Consider the following 19,758-nt stretch of genomic DNA (forward strand, 5'->3'; position numbering starts at 1 on the left):
TTGTAAGCCAGTTCGCAAAAATTCGTTGTCATGCCGCGAATGGTATTTCTTACATATTAAAGCTTTGTTGAAATAAGTTGTTCATAAATTGCTGAAGTCAGTGATTCATAAATTGTTTTTGAGCAAAAGTTTAACAGAAACTTTATTTATTCGTTTGATAAATTACTAGGCCTGTGTTGTAAAGCGCTATTTGGGGGCCTAGAGGGGCGACCTTAAGCGGGAAAAGCAACGTAAATGTAAACAACAAAAACGTCCAATTAAGTTGTTTAACTGCAATCTATTCCACAATTCGATAAAACGCCCAAACCACGAGGAACAGGCAGCTACAAAAGGATGCAAGGAGCAGTCTACAATCTACAATATGCTTCCTTGCAATTTAACTCGGCTAACTGTAATCCACCAACACTGCAATTAAAAAGTTAGGCAATAGCAACCAATCTTCAAGTGCAATATCACTCAGTCCGAAAGACCATTTTGTAACATTGTCATTCCTTTGAACTGATTATGTTTATATATATATATATATATATATATATATATATATATATATATATATATATGTATGTATATATATATATATATATGTATATATATATATATATATACATATATATACATATATATACATATATATATATATATTTATATATATATATATATATATATATATATATATATATATATATAGCTGGAACGGCGTAACCGATTACTTTTTGCAATCGATGACTATCACAGCATGCATATCCGTGTGTTTCTCAGTCAGCTTAAGCAAGCACACGTATGCTACACCGTACAAAATATATGATGTGAGTATATGAGACAGCACTAATGAAATGAACTCAGCTGTTACCAATGTTATAGATCTCCTAAAGGATTTAGGGCTCAGAGAAAACACTCTGGTAATCTTTCTCTCAGACAACGGACCATTTTTAGAGATGTGTGTAATAGCCGGTTTTGAGGGCCCTTTAAGAGGTAAGTTTAAGGTCGTAGTTTAGGAAACCCATATTAAGCTGCACTGTAAAAACTTTATCTTCTTGATAAATCCATTAGTAGCATGGACTCAACACAGTCATTGTGATTAAGGGAGGTCAACTAGAACCTCATGAGATTTTGTACCGAGTAATAAATATGGACGGTATGCAATCATTTTTCCTATCATTAAATTGCGAGATGTTTGAGTTTTAAGAAGTGACAATGCGTATTGAGTGTGCTTAAACTATACAAATGATGACGTAACAACAAATATTGAGGAAGCGTGAAAGAAAGGGGAATCACTTTGGTTTGCTGAGTTGTGAAACATTGTAGAAGTACATTGCCGGTCTGCAGAATACAGCAAAATTGTCTTCTTTACAGAAGCGGAAGCCACTCAACTATTGACATGTTTATTTTGATATGATTTCTTCATAAATGTGGGAGACACAATGTCAACTCTGTCTTGATGACGTCATTGTCATGTTTCCTTTTGATCTTTACCGCAGGTGGCAAGTCGACAGTTTATGAGGGCGGTATTCGTATTCCGTTGATAGTAAGTTGGCCTGGACAAATTCCCGCAGGTAGCGTATCGCGTCACACGGTCAGTTCCATGGACATTTTCCCAACCATCCTTGACGTCGTAGGTGGGCCTCTACCGACAGGTATCACTTACGATGGGAGCTCACTCAAATCCATCTTATACGAAGAATTTCTGATGAGTGAAAAATGGGGGTTTGAAATTCAGTCCCAGACGGCACCTGCCCATCCGGAGGGGTTGTTTTTCTATTCTGGAGAAATATTGACAGCCATGAGGTAATCTCGTGCACGTTTTATTCCTCGTTTCCAACTTTTCATTAATTCTTGTTTTGTTTAGTTTTACTATCTTTTGTTATCTTCTGTTTCGTTTAATTGTATTGCTTTGGGTCACGTTTCGTCTCGTACATCCCCCCCCCCCTCCCCATTTTAGTTTTGCTTGCTTTGAAGTTAGGTCTTCTTTGCTTCAATTCCTGTTCTTTCTATTTTCTTCTTCTTAGTTTGATTTAGATCTACTTTGTTTCATTTCCTCTTTTTTTGTTAATTTCCTTTAATTCTTCATTTTGCTCGTTTTGCTCGTTTTTTTTTAAGACCTACTGTCACTAATTGTTTCATTCGTTTCGTTTCGTTTCGACTACATCGAGCACCCTTAAAACGTCGGAGCATTATTTGAATGCACTTGAGAAGGGCGGGGAAGGGCTTTTGCCGCCTGTTTAGAAAAGTCCTCTGTTAAACTTGATAATTGATGACTTTGATGGGTCAGTAAGAATACAAATAAACATTTTACAGCTATAGGAATACTTCCTTTAAGAACTTGTTATACGTTCTAATAACCTGCGGAATGATACGCGTATGGCCAATTAATGCATTGTCGTGCTTCTATGGTATGTGATACAATTATATAACTAAGAAGCAAAAAGAACCTCATTCCCGGCCCATGCATGTCAAAACCAAACCTCATTAACGATTTAGATATATTAATTAATATCCATTCTGATTTATAAATCATTCATATGTGTTACTGCGGTTATTGTTATTTTTAGTTCAGTGGAAAATATTGTAAGCAGCGCTGCATGTCTTTTCTAAGTTTTCTATCAAATTTTAAATGCACCAAACGTTTCTTTTTCCTAAGAACTTTTTAGAATACATTACTCAACCAATATTAATGCATTAAAACTTGATTAAATTTATAAACGTAATTTAATTGAGAGAAAGAAAGGAGGGGCGATGGAGAGTAGGTACATTTTAGAGCGCATATTGTTGGTTAGAACGACATGAAAAGTATGAGAAATATTATAACTTAGCTCACTACAAGGATTTATATCGCAATTGCACGCAAATATGGAAATGTAGTGACGTCTTGAAATATATTATGGGAAAAATTGATTTCTCCCCACCCCGAACCCAACCCCTGTTTGTCTTTGTCTTGTAGGTTTGATGGCTACAAAGTTCATCTCCGGCTGCAACCTCAACCTCTAACTACCCGGGTAGGATTTGGCGAAGAATGCACAGAGGGCGCCCCATTAATGGAATATTACGCAGGGTGTAGAGAACCTACTTGTTTTACAACTCAACAAGTTCCAAATGTTTATCTGATTGACGCAGATGTCGGAGAAGGATTTCGATTCACCAATTATTCAGAGATTGCCGTTTTCGACCCCGGGTTTGAGTGCAAGATGATGCAGTTGAATTTTGTCCACGTCAGTTCGATTGTGAGAGGACCGGATCTGCTCTCATCAACCAATCAAATTGCTGAATTACAACCCTGCTGCACATTACCTGGCTGCCCATGCGCATCATCTGGTGTAAGAGCTAGTGTCGGAAATCCTGCGTATGTCATTGTCTGCTCTGTGGCTATTCGTCTGTGACTAATATTGAGTTCATAAGTAGGATTACGGGGCGACGAAGGAGTGTTCAATTTTGGGGTTAGGGTGGGAAGTGGTAGGGGCAATAGGATATGTGACAGTCGAATGGATAGGTCAAAGCACAAAGTTTAACTCAAACATTCCGACTAAACGAACCTCTCTGTTCAATTCGTATCACAAATTTAATTACTTGAATGCTTTTCCACAAGAGGTCACTTTTTACGTCAATTTTTCATATTTTCAACACCAATGCTTTTCTTAATAAATACTATGTTCTAAAATGTTCATTTATGAGGTATTTTCTACATAATAATTACACTTTTTTATTTAAACTTGAACAAAGAGAACACCCTCTTTACGAATATGGGCCCTGCCGAGGGTTGTTTTACAATATGCATAGCCGCCAATGGTTTGCATATGAGACACTCGAACATTCCATTAAATTTGTTGAACAAGGATCATAATTCTATTAAACTATATTGAAATAATAATTCATCGATACTTCACATTGCTGGAGCAACCAGTAGCAACCCAGTAGCAGCAAGTACAGCCGAATAGTTCTATGTCCATCTCTCTAGAAATAGTTTAAGTATAAATAGTAAATTGCACTTCAGCAAGCAAACGATAAAAGTAGAGTAGAATGTTATACGTTATAGAAACAAGTAATACTATCATTACGCAATCAAATTCAAAACATTTAAAAAGGGTAACTGGATACATCAAGGACCTACTCCCTGATGGGCAGGAATGAGATGCAGAATGGTGTGGAGGGTGGGGTGTATGGGACTGGGTGAGTCGTCCGAAATGTATACACCCCCATCACTAAAATGCTTAGCTTCCCCAGCCCACGTGAAGTGTTTTCTATAACATAATGTGGATAAATTTGTGATTTGTGATATTTCAAATAACGGTGTTACAAACGTCACCAAGTAACACCCCCCCCCACCTCCCTCCACTTCTTTGCAAAATTGAATTCTTCCATCCATTGATACGAACAACATTTATTGTGTTTGTGTGTAACCTATGAGTAAATGAAATACAAATAAAGTACCTTTAGAGGAAAGGTTAACATGATAGAAGAGTATGAAATCAAACATTTCAAGAAATTTTCGAGAAAAAGAAATTCTTGATCACATTCGTGTTCACCAGGACGTATATCAGTTCCTTTTTGTAATGGTTTTAATATCGTCGCATCATTTATATATATACTTTGAGATGAGAATTTTAAAACGTAGAGATAAATAAAGGTTTTAAAGTGATCTTCATAATTGTCGCCCTCTGTTCTATGTTTTTGTTTTCATACCAGAGAGGGATCAGACATGGAGAAAAGAACGAAGTATATATTGAGCCTTTTGAAGCTACAACGTCATCTTGGGATTTTTTCGACCCACTGATATAATAATAGCAATATAATAAATAAATAAGCGATATTAATACAAAATATCTACCACGATTAACTCAAGAAGCTGGTTTTATATTCAGAGTAATTCTCTTATATAGTAGAATCAGTATCTCAGACCAGTGATAGTATTAACACAACTGTGAGCTTTAGCTTATCAATATAACTGGAACATATCATGAACTGTCTTCATGCATGTAAATAATTCACTGCTGATGGATAAATAAATCCCTTTCGCGAATAAACTCTCCTTTTCGATAAGAAAACTACTGCCGAAGCTGGAGCAGTCCAAGCAGATTCCCTAAGCTGCAGTAGTTCAATTTTCTGTGTTAAACTAATAAAGTTTCCAATACCCTTCTCTCATTAATTCTGAACAAGAAAACTGCATTATTTGTCTTGATAACAATGTCTACGATCCAAACAAAAGAAGTTGGATAGACACAGACATACACACATTAACACACACCAACTCATTTTTGGCATCATCATTGGGTGGAATCCTTCTCCTTGTTCTCAGCCTTATCGGTGTTTTGTGGTCCCATACTTGGATTGTTATCACCCTGGGTCTATTTTACCTCGGGCATGCGCACTGTTGGGCATGTCAGCATGTGATCAGACTAGTGTTACATTGAATGCCGGTATAATAATCCCGTAAGTTACGATTCTGGTGGGAAATTGTATAGTTAGATCAGAATAGGAATGGAAGACTGCACTGCTTTGTATTACTGCAACCGTTAGACAGATATTTGTTAGTTAACATTCTAAAAGAGTTCAACAAATCAGTTTCTAATCACATCATCCACGATCGGACAGTTAAGTTACGCAATATGACATATGCTTTTATGATTGGACTGAAAAAATATAATTTTCGGAAAAATTGAGGCAACTTGTGAATAGATCATTATAAATAACCTCGATTTAGTACAATGCTACACAATGTCATTGAATAGCGCCACCAATTTCCCTCAAAGACCCCAGCCACCCCCTCATGCTACGGGCTCAGGACATAGTGGGGACTAGTGCCGGCTTTCCTCTTTCCTGAGCCATTATATCCTGAGCCAGTGTGCCTGTCAAAGGCACACGACATTATGAAGGCATGCAATGCGTGGTCAGAGTGAAAGTCCTGTTCGAGCCGTGCAAGGCACGGCTCCTGCAGGTTAATTGGATTTTTTTTTATTGGAAAAAACAGACAATCGAGCAATTTAAAGTAACAAATGAGGTGGAGGACAAACAGTACAAAAATTTGGAAGGACGCTATTCAATCAAGTTATATTGCCGGCTCCCCTCTTTCCTGAGAAGGGAGCCGGCAAAACTACTTATTGAATAGTGCCACCAATTTTTTCTACTCAAAGACCACTCTTTTACTACTTTATTGAAAAGCGACACTAATTTTTTTTTAAAGACACCCTCTTACTGCAATTTTCCTAGCCAGGCGGCTCAGGAAAAAGGGGGCCCGACAATACTACTTATTGAATAGCGCCACTAATTATTTCTACTCAGTGACCACTCTCCTACTACTTTATTGAATAGCGCCACTCATTTCAGATGCAGATCCACTAGTGATGTCACCAAAATTGTAGGGAGGTTGAATCTGATTCTTGACAAACTTAAGCTATAAGCATCATGCCATTAATATCCATCCCATATAAACACACCCTGGTTTGTTGTCTACCCATAAACAAGTCAAATGGCAACGGTTTTTGTCATTTCTTAAGTTCATATGCGAGGTACAAGTTTGTTTAATTTTTGCAACATTTCCTATGAGTAATAGTGTACCGACTGGTTAGCCTCGTGGTTAGAGCATCCGCTTATCAGCCGGGAGGTTCGGGGTTCGACTCCGGGCCGAGTCATACCAAAGACTTTAAAAATGGGATCTACTGCCATCTTGCTTGGTGCTCAGCAAATAAGTATGGAGCCTGTGTGGGAATATGTGTCTGATTTGTATATACGATTTAGCGCCCTTTGTGGCAGCTCATCGTGTATAGTCCACAGTGACTTGAGAACGGTTATGGAATGATAAGACGGTTGGTTATAGGCACTGCGCCGTGGGCGTCTTCGGGCGGATACCGGCGCACTTCCAAGTGTACACTATTAATAGTGTTGAACAGTGCATGTAAAGAACTATTATGCTATAGCAAGTCAGAACGGTAGTGACAGATGAGTGCATGTTTGTTGCTATTAAAGTTGTTTGTTGTCTAGAGTTCTAATTCTGATCAAGGCATCTGACATTCACACATACTTGGATAACAATCAATCTACCTAAGACTGTCACACAATCATTCTCCTAATTAGTAACTTGTGAGCAATTTAATACAAATACAAAAGATTCCATTTTAATATTTGATGACTTGATTTGGGGACATTAAACATTTATTTACATCTTATTTCATGATTCCCAATAACATAAATAGTTATCATTTGTAACACATTTCTAGTAGATCAAAAGTAATATAGTGGACAAATGAAATTCGAAATTAACATTCTAATCGCCTGGCATAGATATGTTAGCATGCTACTTTCCCCTCTATTTCCCATAAGTCATATTTTATATGGATTTGTGTCATTAAAACCAATTGTTTTCTTCTATATGGAATATCTTCTCCAGCTGTTTGGAATATTTGTAAAGCACAAGTATCCTTTACATATCTTGGATGACTTGATGACAGGAATTAGGTACTCCTCTAGACATGTATTATAAGTTGGGTTATAAAAAAGAATATATAGGCTACCTATCAATATGCGTAAGGGACTGACATGTTGTTACAATAATTTGTCTGTTCAATATCAGTGACGTGGGGGTTGATCACTCGAATTCCCCGGCATTATTAAGGTAGGCGTAAGAACCTTTATTGAATGGATATGGCATATAAATGATTTTTAAAGGAGCGTGAACCGGTGTTAATTGGAACCCATGACCCTCCACAGAATGAAATTTAATTAGCAGTGGGATCTGATACTTAGACTAAAAACAGATAGATAAGGTCTATCTTTAGGTTTAAATGCGAGGTTGCGTTAATGAAAACTTGCATTTAATATCTGTGTGAGGTTGAAAAGTGTATGTAATGGAAGCATGTTTCCTTCCCCGGGACCCTTTCGCGCACGCCACTGATCCAACTGAAGGAGTTCTTGATTGTTTACTGAGACGCTAAAATTTAATGTAATGTTTTCAACTTGTGCAGGATTAACCTCAACAACCATGGTTTGATTTTGTTTCATCTCAGAAAAAGAATTATTTTGCAACAACTTATCTCTCTTGTAGCGAGTTGTCAAGAGCTAGGTCGGAACTCCGGAACAGTTGGGGCGGTGGGCCCTCCTTTGCGAAGATGTCCGTTACCAGTTGTCCCAAATTAATCACGGTCCCAGGGTTATGATCCGACCCCCCCCCCCGCCCACCCAATCTCTCTTTACCTTAAGGGGGTCTGAAGTTGCAGCATATGGCCCAGTTAAGGATTACCTCAGGTAATGCAAAACCTACACTACATTATATAGTTTGATTTAAAATAATATTAGGTTAGTGTGAGCTTCAGGCTACTTTAGTTTATCTTAATGCTTTGGTAAATTGTCTAAACTTACGTCATTGTGTTCATTCAATAATTTAAAGTCTGTGTTATTTTCAAAATGTTAGCCTGTTTCCAATTTTAAGTAGCTCTTCACCCAAGTATGCTAATAGATACTCTACATTTGTTTGCGTGTGGTTGAAAGGGGGCTTTTGTCTAATTCTTCCCCGGCTAAATGTTAAAACAAAAATGACGATTACATGTGAACGACATGGCCTCAGCCCCCACCCACCACACCACCGGGACCCCCACTGTGAGCGTCACTGAACTGAATTCGTTCAAACTTATATATATAATTCATCCTTCAATCGCTGCTGAACCTCCTGACACCACTTGCCAGTCCTGTTGTTTACTTGTAGCAACTGTTCACAGTGTCGTATGTAGAAGATCAACACGAAACGTACTTTAGGTACTGTATTGTGTACTGCGCAAAAATAACACGAAACAAACATTTCTCCTCCATATAAGAATAGCCAAGCTTTATTTTAGTATAGCAAAATGGAAAAAGGGTCTTTAAGTCAAGACTAAGAACCACCTTAGTGATAAAACAAGTTTTTAGTTTAATATGGTTAAATATTTCGATCAAGGGTGATAGGCAATTAATTTCTTAAGGTTGAATAAATGTGAATTAACTGTGGTTACAATGGTTTCTAATTACATTATAAAATAATAAATTGTAAAGGATAAACTTTCAAGATTTGCTGAAGTGACGTCACTTACATATTGGAAATGTGAAATCAGTCATAAATTATGTCACTTTTATAACATTACATTCAACTTCAAATAGCTCTTCAGAATGCTGTCAGCAAATTGTAGATTGTTTTCAGTTGAGAATATTCAAACAATAATACTTCCATGATTGCAAAACAACTTAAACTGTTTCTTAATTTTATTTGCATGATTAACGTAAATCAGTTTCGAATTTACAAATTTAAACTTAAAACGCTTCAGTGTAAAATTTTAAATATTGATTAATAATAACTCAACATTTAATGGATATTTTCGAATGAAAGTAAACGTTTTTCTTTAACGAAATTAATATACATTGTTCTACATTTTTTTTACTTAAGCTATAGTTTTCAGGATGCTTAGAGTTCTTGTCTTTAACAAAATCCAAGTTTACCATCGATCAATAAAAGTGATATACAGATAATTTCTTAAGGTTGAATAAAGGTAAATTAACTGTAGTTACTAACTATACTTTCTTATACATGAAGATATAATAATATGTAATGAAAATCATTCAAGTCTAGCTAACATGGCTACGTAATATCAACAATGTGTTAGCACATTATTATAATATTATATTGTATTGGAGATTGTCCCAGTTTAGAATATACAACTAATTAGAAAAAAAACATTAAAAATGTTTTTGTTTTGTCTTCGAATTAAACAACACAAAAAATGATAATATTCTGTTTTATTTTAAGTAATATACAATGCCTGTTTTACATACTAAAACATTTATTAAAGTTTCTACCTCAACTACGAAAAGAAATACTTTCACCGTTATATGCGTTTAAATTTTCAAAATTAAAAGACAGGACTAATATCTTACATGATGAAGGTAAACATTATTTTTAAAATTACAATTTTCTTTCTTAAAACTTTTCATAGTAACAATTTTCTTCAGAGTTGAAAAGGAAAGTTTGGTTTCTTATATCGATGTGTGTTAATTTGTAAATATTGTTTAATGAAACGAATAAACATGCTTCTGAAAGAAATTTATACGTTAAATATTGTTTCCAATGATTTGTCTCTTAAAAGAAACATTAACAGCTAGTTTCAGTTATCAAAATGGTTTGGAAATATAAGCTATATCAGCTCATTGATTTTGAAGTGTCAAAAATGCTTAAAAACTTATAAAGTTGACTCATGAAGTTTTACTTTCAGAAAAAAAGTTTAAGAGAAAAATTCCACGCGATTTCGAACAAGATCCATTGAATTTATGTTCATATGAAACTTTACATGTATGCATTTACAATATATCATATTTTAGCGAAACAATTTTGTATTTTTAAATAGCCACAATTTTAAATATTAGTTGGGATGTGCCAATTACAGATTATTGTTTTCATTAGATTGACACAAGGATCATAAACTTTCGATAATCATTTTGAAATTAAAGATGAAAGTATTACTATAACTTTGTTACAAAATTGAAACTTACATTGAAGATTTAAACTGTCCAATGATTCAAGTCCACAGTGATTGTAAAATTATGTGACCAACTATCTCCTATTATATTTCTTTCCTCTTTTTTTTCACTTTCTTTTCCTTTTTTTGGAGAAATTTATTTGCCCATTCTCCAGTCACACGTAATGCAGATTGAACATAGTCCAGTTTTTGCTAACTATTACGCTGCTTACCCAATATTGGGACTGTTTTGTTTTTCAGTTAGAACCTTTTTCTTTCCTCTTTTTTCACTTTTTTCCCCTTCAAATTTTCAATATAATTCAACTAGAGCTTAAAACGGTTACGGTAAACTATACTTTACTGAATGATATATCAGATCTGTAGAAAATGTGTACTGCGCGTGGTGTTATTTGCGATGACAGCATCTGTTGTATCTTAAATATACGTGTACCGCCTTGAACTATAACCTATGCTGCTGCCTATTTACTGGTCAGATGGTACTCCTCCCTTAAACTTTTTAGTGCATCTTGCTCTGAAACTGTACCCCATTCATTTGGGAGCTCTGCTGGCTTTAAACCGTACAACTTCGCAAAATCATTATTGAAAGTTTGCAATACCCACTTCCAGTACAGTATTGGAGTTTTCCCTGTAATTGGGGTAATGTCCCAAGAAGGATAATCCTCGGCATAGTCCTTGTAAGGTCTATACTCCTCTGGTGGCCCTATGCTGCATCGATATTTCGTGTCGGAGGCTACTAACATTGTGCATGGCTCTGATACCAGTTTAAGTGACCCTTTGTAATGACGTCCTGCTACACCCTGTGAGTAATGAAAGATAGCTTTGTGTGTATGTTCACCTCTGATTTGCAAATGGCAGGGTACATTACAGAAAGGACAAACTTCCTTACACGTTCCTAAATGATCCAAGATATCAAATGCCACATCCCGCATTTTTGAGTAAAGCTGAGATGCTACTGACGGATCACTTAGTTTGTCTAAGTTCCATTGTTTAGTAATATCTCTTTTCAATTGCGAATTGAACATGCTGTCCAACATCTTGGTAAATTCAGCAATGTCGCTTAGATTGAAATTCTCAACAGAAAACTTTATATCCATTCCATACTCTGTCATGTACTCGCTTTTCAGAAATGTATTTGCCCATTCCCGAAATGTTGTTGTTTGTTTACCTTCACGTTCCGTCAATTCATGTTTAGTCTTACGTAATGCAGATTGAACATAATCAAGTATTTCACTGATTTTTGTATATATTACGTCTGTAACCCAATATTGAGACCGTGTTGTAATTTCAGTTAGAACCTTTTGGCTCAACCAATCGCTAACGAATGTATCATTGTCCTTTATAAAATCATGATACAATTTTGGCTCTTTCTTAAGACAGAGCTCTTCTAAAATTCTGCCAAGCATCCTCTGCTTATCATTATAGCAATCGTCTTTCCTCATTTGTTCTAAGAGTTTTACATTGAAGGCATTTAAAGTTACATTTCGCAAAACTGTCAAACACTCAGTATATGATCGCTTTACAGCCGCTCCACTCTTAATGGTTTCATCAACATAGCCTTTAAATTCGTCTTTTAAACATTCCTTCTCATTTTCAAACATTCTTTGCAATGAATTGTGACTTTCATACTGTCGTTGACAATCTTTGCAAACTGTACAAACCTCGTTCTGAACTTCACGAAGGTTACTAACCAAAGTTTCACTATTGACTTTGCTATCCGTTAATGCATTGTACACTTCTAGTAAAATAGTATCTACGCGACTTTCTTGAAACGGTATAACTTTCGCGTTATTTCTAAGATCCCTTCTATGATGATTTACAATTCCAAAAACTTCAATTTGAACTTTGTCCTTTAAGTCCTTAAATCTCAAAGTATTTATGCCAAACCAATGAGCAAAGTATTTCGGAATCCCAAATTTCGGCAAATGCATCTTCTCCCTCAATTTCTTGTCATCTTTCATCTCGTCAGTGTAAGCTTTGCTATATTCTGTACCAAGCATTAGTTTTCTAAGACTGTTATCACACGCCTGCTCGATATATCCCTCAGTAATTATAAATTTGTTGAAGTTTATTTCAAGCTGTTTGATTTTTTTATCCCAAAGTATGTCAAATTGTCTATCCAATTCCTCATGTTTGTCCTTCCAATAGTCAGTGCCTTTTGTGTCCTTTAATTGCTTTGCGGTTTTTTTAGCCTCACATTTCAGTTCTTCTTTTGCCTCTCTGGTGAAATTTGGCAATCCTTTTATATCGGCCTCATTTTGTAATTGTATCTCTTTTTTTTCTTTGATGCCTCTTTCAATATCTTTACCAATTCCGATTGTCTCATTTTTGATACTCTCTTGACGTCTTTTTACCTCCTCTTCGTCTGAATGCTCCTCTACGTATTTATCTATTTTCTTATTTACATTTTCGCATTTTTCAGTTATTTTAATCTCCAGCCTCGTGTAAAAACTTTTTCTTGTAGCATTCGTGACATTTCCACCATTGCTAAGTTCCCATTGAAATATCTCAGTTCTCATTTTTCCAATAAGTTTATTATGCTCTAGTCGGAATCTTTGGTTACTGAGGGCATCAAAACTATTTTGGAAATTAAAGACGAAGTCTTCTGATTTCACTGCATTCCATACATCCTTCAATCTTTGAACAAATTTTGCCATTGTAAACTGACGTTGGATTACCGGTTGACTTGCTTTTGGTTTGAAAATGGCTTCCTTTAAAGCGTGAATTTTCTTACTTACCAGTGTAAACTGAGGAGAGATTACCGATTGATTTACTTTTGGTTTGAAAATGGCTTCCTTTAGGGCGTGAATTTTATCACTGTAGCCAGGATTTGGAGGAGACATTAAACCCATCCACAAGCATGGGAAAAACTGCAAGTCATCCTCTTCAGCTAGAGGAAATACATCTGAAAAATCTTGAATGTGTTCTACTCTTTCCTCAGCAGCAGCAATACGAGTGGCTTTGTTGAGAGCATCCTTTATTTTAGCCATGTTAGTTTTATTGTTAGCGGCAGCTGCTATGTCGCTCACTCTCTGCTGAATAATTCTGCAATTAGAAACCAAATCGACTTTCTTCATTCTTATCAAAGCATGGACAGCTATTTGCAATATGCCAATCATATCTGGGCCAATAGTTTCTTGACCGATATTCAATAGGGTAAGGTCCCCTATGCACATGACAAGTGTCGCTATCGAATTATCAAATGTGTGGTCGTTGAGAACAGTTCGATCTGGAGAATGCAATCCTTCAGTATCAATAATCAGAAGATACTGAAAACCAAGTTGTTCATGAAATGCTTCGTTTACTTCTAACAATTGTAGGTATAACCCCCTTGTGCATCTACCAGCACGTACCGGAAACCTGACCCCAAACATACTATTTAAGAACGTTGACTTTCCACTACTCTGGATACCAATTATAGACAAAACAAATATTCGTGGGTTATTAAGCGTTTTATCGAGATTCTTTAAGACGCCTGATATCCAATCAATGGGAATGTAAACAGTTTCCCCATCTAAAAGTTCCAATGGATATCCTGCAAGAAGTAATTTTGATGCCATGTTAACCAGCAATTTATTTCGTTCGTGAGCATTTGTATCTCCCAGGTTTGCTTCATACCATTGTCCTAACTCACGAATAAAGTGTTCGCAACTAATGTTTTTCGCATTAACTTGTTGGCTTTCTTTTAGGAGCTGCTTTTGCAAATCTTCTATTTCATTTTGCAGTTTCATGCGTTCACTGGGTGAAACGTGCTTCAGGTCAGACTTTCGTTTTTGCAGGTCAGTATTCAACTCGTGGATTCTCTTAAGTAATTGAGGAAATTCATTGGTGGTCATTTGTTCGATATGTGTTTGAAAAAAGGACATGAAATAATGCAAAAGATCATTTTCGTCAAGCATAACTGTTTTCAAGTTATTAAAAAAAACTTTCATTTTGGCAGATAAACCCTTTTCTCTTTGCTTTTTCCTCATATCACGTTTAGTTTTATCCTTTGCTTCAAACTGATGATCGACAGTTTGTTCCCCACGACACAAACGTTTTCTATCAGCTTCGACCCATTTACCCCATTCGACTTGCAATTGTAAATATGATTTTTTCACTTCCTCTATGGATTCAGTGTTCGGAAAGGTGGATTGCATCAGTTGTTTTGCTTTGTAATAGGAATCATATTCCTGATCCACGGTTACTTCATTAAAGCAAAACTTTTGCCAGTCTTCAATTGAATGGTAATCCTCACGCTTTGTGAAATTGCAGTATTGCATAATCTTCTCACAAATGATTTTTGCAAGGTCTGTTGCATTACGTTCCAAGCCAAAATCAATACTATCATCGTTTGCATCGATGTTTAGTGTATTACGCTCACTGTTGAGCTGTTGCTTACGTGTTTGCCTGCCCTTCTTTTTTTTTTGTACCATCAAATGTATCACGAAAACATTTTTGAATCTTTTCTTTATGTCATCAATTGCTGTCTTGTAGCATTCCAATTTGTCTTTATCTACAAAGAGGAATACAGCATTAGCTGCTTTGCACGTAAACTCACTTTCGGTAGTAAATTCTGTCGCATCACCTCTCAGATTCAACAATAACGTAACTTCTTTCAACAAATCCTCTTTTCTGCCGTACATTGGCAGATACCATTGGGCTTCTACTGATCCACAACAATGGAAAACGTTCTCTTTTTCATCATCATAAGACATAAAATATTGAAACGTTCCATTACCTTGAGCTCTACCAATGACATTATTTAATACGGACGATTTGGAGATTGGAATATCACCAAATCTTATGAATGCAGTGGTAAATACAGGCTCACTTACCATACGTTTCTCTGGAGCAAGAGATGTTTCATTTTCTTTCCATTTTTTTACAACACGACTTAATGCCCAAGTAAGCAGCTCTGGTTTCGCGGCATCTCTTACCCCAGGTAATAAGACTGGCACGGCAAGTTGACAAGATGCAAATTTCTCCAGCAAATGTTGTCTTAAATGATTATCGGAACAATGAAGAATTGCATATATGAAATCTCTTACACTACCTTCTATGTGAAGATTCTCTTTCCATGTAACCCTACTGTCTAGTGAGGTTAGCTTACTGATAAACAGAAAAGGTAAATCTTTTCTCTTCTCTTCTTTTTCCTCTTCTTTTTCCTCTTTTTCTTCCTTTTTTTCTTCCCCTTTTTCTTCCTCCTTTTTTCCCTCTTTTTTTGAATCGTCGCTTGGGATCAGCCGTACCTCTGTGGCCGCTTTCAGGGTGAGCTTCCGTAGGAAATAGTCCTTTAGACCAACCTCTTCCAAGTATTCCAGAAAATCTTCTTCAGTTTCTTTATCTATCGAATATAAGAGTATATACTTAAATTGATGTCAAAGCCAAACTGAAGTCGTAAAAATTTGAAACGATTCATGTACAATTCACAATTGTAATGTGTGTCTCTATCTGGAAATATACCAAAATTGTAAGTACCTCGTATATAAACGAACTAATACGATGTTGCTAGTCAGGAATAACTTTCCGACTAAGTATTGCTACATTTATTCTCGGAATATTTCTTGCAGCAGCGAGAAACGAGTGTAGGTGATGGTGAATGTCGCTGTCAACCAACTTTATTTCCAATGAGTACATGCACCCGCAATAATGGCATTTCGAAGCGTGAGAGTTAAGCAAAGACAACATGCTTACTCTCACAGTAACCATTACTGCTATCGTTATATGATATGTTCATTCAAACATTTGCCTATAAAGAACAACTTGACAACTCTTGACAACAGCTAACTGGATATCATTTTTCTCTCATGCTGATTGTTTGTGAGTTACTAAGTCGAACAGTTTGTAAAACGATACAATTATTGGAGAAGGACCCTGAACGTTTTTCAAAATACGGGATCTGCATGATCATACATTGATCAAAGAAGTTCTTTACAGTTTACACGGTCTTTGTGGCAAGAATAAACTCTAATTAATAGCATATCAGTGACAAACGACATTGGAAATGTTTTACACACACATTACATGTAGTTTGCGGAAACTATGCACTGAGCAAAGAAATATCGATATGATCCCGATAACGTAATACACACATGTATATAGACTATTTTCCACAAGTTTCTTTAACGAACATGCGAAAAAGAAAGCTACAAGCAACTTCTCTAGATGAGTACAGGGAGACATGACAGAAATCAACAACAAACCTTATTATCTTATTACCGACAAGGGATGACAGGCAAAGAGAGCAGTAGAAACATACCATAATATACTGAATGGACTAATTCGAAACTGAACGTGTATAGCAAAAAACAACTTCGACGTTTGATGATGCCACCATGCAAAACGTCGATCTAACGATGTGATGAACAGAAAAGTTTACACTCTTCCCGGCATCTACAAATTATCTGAAGGGGTATTCTCGAGAAGTTTAATACTGGCTCTTTATAGTTGCTCACCAGAAGGAGTATAATGATGAAGCTCATGAGGAGGAGAGGGAAATTATTTCAACACTGAACAAAATGAGACCTTAAAGAGACATATTGCTAATAATACTTCCGCTTGTAATTTATTCTGGTACTCCCATGGTTCGATTTAAGCTGAATAATTTATTGCCTACAAAGGATTAGCTATCTTAATTCATTTGGAATTCTAGTAACCTTAACTACTCTTTTAATTTGTTTAAAAGTTCCATTTGTATCATCCTTTGTGAATGCTGTTCTACAATTTTTAATTTCTATATTACTGTTTTATGAGCCATCTGGAAAGCATTTCTAACTAGATTAGTTTTCTTATACTGTTTCTCGTTTTCTTATTTTTAATGGTTTAGTTTTTATACATTTAATAGCCTCTAATTATCATCCTTCTACCGGCCTTTGTGCTTGAGTGTTTAGGCAGTTCTGCTTTATATCTGTCGGTTCAATTTGTGGTAATTAAAGTTGAAACAAGATTACACAAGGTCCCCCTAAAAACAATTTAAAAAATCGACTTATCATCTGGCATAATGGTGTGGAACGACTACACTGTTGATGGAGCAATATAGCAGGTTTATCCTGCAAAAAATCAGTAGATAAAGCTAAACTGTTAGATTGCCTTGCGAAAAACGTATTCAATTACACTGATTTAACAAGTGTAATTCAATTGAAAACTTGTTTATGTTCTCAAAGAGACTTTGTCTAAGTCAGTCAAAGCTCTAAGCATTAGGTTTCTTTTTGAACCCTTCACTACATTTAGTGATTTTGCGTACATTTTGTCTGAGCTTCTATGTACGGATTGCTGATAGCTTTCTCCAAAGATCTTTTCCTGGTATGTGAGAGAGAGAAGCTAAGGGGGGGGGGGGGGGTTATTACAAGTAGCTGTAGCCTATATGTCGTGCATTGCCTTACCGGGAGATTCTTGTTCTGACTCACTGGTGTTGTTCTCTGTATTGCCGGCCATCTGATATGAATGGTTAAAGAGGAAAAAGCGTGTTCAAATGTTATTTACAACATGACGTTTCAATTACTCCCGAGACCATCATTGACTCCTAACCTTCGCATATAGTTAAAATAGTTTGACATCATGATCATCAGTTGCATTTTATCCCAAAAATACTATGACGGATGTATGAAGAAACCTGTTTGTCGTGCAAATGTGTCTATATTGATATCAAATTTTAAGTTAGTTTAACATAACATTGTAGTAATTTATTGGTCGGCAAGTTTTTCTACAGATTATTACGGTACTCAACATAAAACTGGGATTGATTTTTCTCAACCTCACTGACTCCACTATGCCATAACGACATACATAACTAGATTACCTATTTAAATCTTACTCCAAATGGTGGCATAAAAGTCGAAAAATTTGCAACTTTCAACTTTTTTTTTCTCCAAGATATTTTCCGTTGGGATCCCAATAAACCTCGCCCATAATATGAATATTTAAACACTACGAACTTCATCGACCAATACGTAATACAACACCATACTTGATTTGTGTACAGTCTATATGGCAGTTGTACCAGTGAGTTCCATAACAACTCCCTGGTTGTACTAACGCAAAGTCTTGAATCTATTTTTTAGCAACGGCTCATAACTAAACCTGCATCTCTGATTGGTTGAATTCAAATTAGTGGGTTTGGGGGAACTGTATACGACTAATTTAAAATGTGGAATTTGTCGTGGAAACTTTTCTCATTATCTGCAAATATCCTTAATGACTCGCCAATTAACGATGTTGGCAGGGAAAAACTTGGCTAATATCTTAGTTTGCTGTTTTGTGATTGGTATATGTAAAAAACTCGATGGATATGTCAAAAACAAGTAGAAAATGCCGACCAAACGCAAAATGCTGCTTTAACACAATTGTTCCACAAAAGACAGCATAACAAGAGAAACATTTTTGATAAGAGTGGTTTTCAATGAAACTGAAAAGCAATTCACCGTTTAATATATTAAAATCTATTCATGCATGTAAAAGATGGTGCAATGATCAATGGATCATTCTAGACAGCAAATGTTAAATTGGATATCTTTGTACAGTACTGTTTATAATGAAACTACGTGCAGCTATAACTATCTGAAACAATCTTTCCAAGTCTCCAGTGAATACAATGTTGTGAGGAAGGAAAACCAACTGAACATAGTGATGTTACTCTCTTGACAATAGTAACACATAATGTTATCGTATATCGTAACCAACAATGAAGAATGACTTATCGATTGCAATACAATTTGTGTAAAATATTCTATTCACATGATTCTATTCAACAGTACATAATATTAAATGTACCTCATCGATATTTTGCTGGGAAGTCGTGCCAGTAGCAGCGTCTTACACGTCAGCTCATCTCTGTCTTCCTTATTCTTTCGTTTCGTTTTAATTATATTAATCATTTTATTTGAAGTAACAAGTTGAGGTATGGACTTGGTGTCGGGTTAATTATATATGGTGAACTTCATGATTTCAAAATAAACATCGAATGTATGACAGTATCAGAAAAATCTATTTATGTATCTGTCTATTTATCAGGTAAAACGGACCCACACTTTAGTTATCGCAGAACTGGTTTAATACCCGAGGTTATAGTGCACCATTGTTTTATTCACTTGATCCTATACTACCGAGGTAATAAAAATGTACCTTATCGATATTTTGCTGGGAAGTCGTGCTAGTAGCAGTTTCTTTCACATCATCTTCATCCGGGTTCTCTGTTTCCATTATGGTTTCGTTTCTCCCTTCTTTCTTTCTATGTACGTCCTCCTATAATAATCAACACAGCAGAATGACTCAATTTAATTCTTCCGAAATGAACTCC

The 19,758-nt window shown here is 35.8% G+C and overlaps 2 protein-coding genes across 2 annotated transcripts; one reads left to right on the forward strand and one right to left on the reverse strand.

Moving 5' to 3' along the window:
* Positions 1 to 833: 833 nt before the first annotated feature.
* On the forward strand, positions 834 to 4,630 carry LOC139954755 (arylsulfatase-like). The gene is made up of 3 exons (XM_071954676.1): positions 834 to 972; positions 1,479 to 1,785; positions 2,939 to 4,630. Exons 1-3 carry the CDS (start codon positions 834 to 836, stop codon positions 3,372 to 3,374), a joined length of 882 nt encoding a protein of 293 aa, XP_071810777.1. The 3' UTR covers positions 3,375 to 4,630.
* A 4,159-nt stretch (positions 4,631 to 8,789) lies between these two features.
* Positions 8,790 to 19,699, reverse strand: LOC139954862 (interferon-induced very large GTPase 1-like). Its single transcript, XM_071954831.1, has 3 exons — positions 19,584 to 19,699; positions 17,846 to 17,897; positions 8,790 to 15,807 (listed from the first exon to the last, which is right to left on the reverse strand). Exons 1-3 carry the CDS (start codon positions 19,659 to 19,661, stop codon positions 10,943 to 10,945), a joined length of 4,995 nt encoding a protein of 1,664 aa, XP_071810932.1. The 5' UTR covers positions 19,662 to 19,699; the 3' UTR covers positions 8,790 to 10,942.
* Between the last annotated feature and the right edge of the window lie 59 nt (positions 19,700 to 19,758).

This window comes from Apostichopus japonicus, chromosome 17 (assembly GCF_037975245.1).
Source record: "Apostichopus japonicus isolate 1M-3 chromosome 17, ASM3797524v1, whole genome shotgun sequence".
NCBI lineage: Eukaryota > Metazoa > Echinodermata > Holothuroidea > Aspidochirotida > Stichopodidae > Apostichopus > Apostichopus japonicus.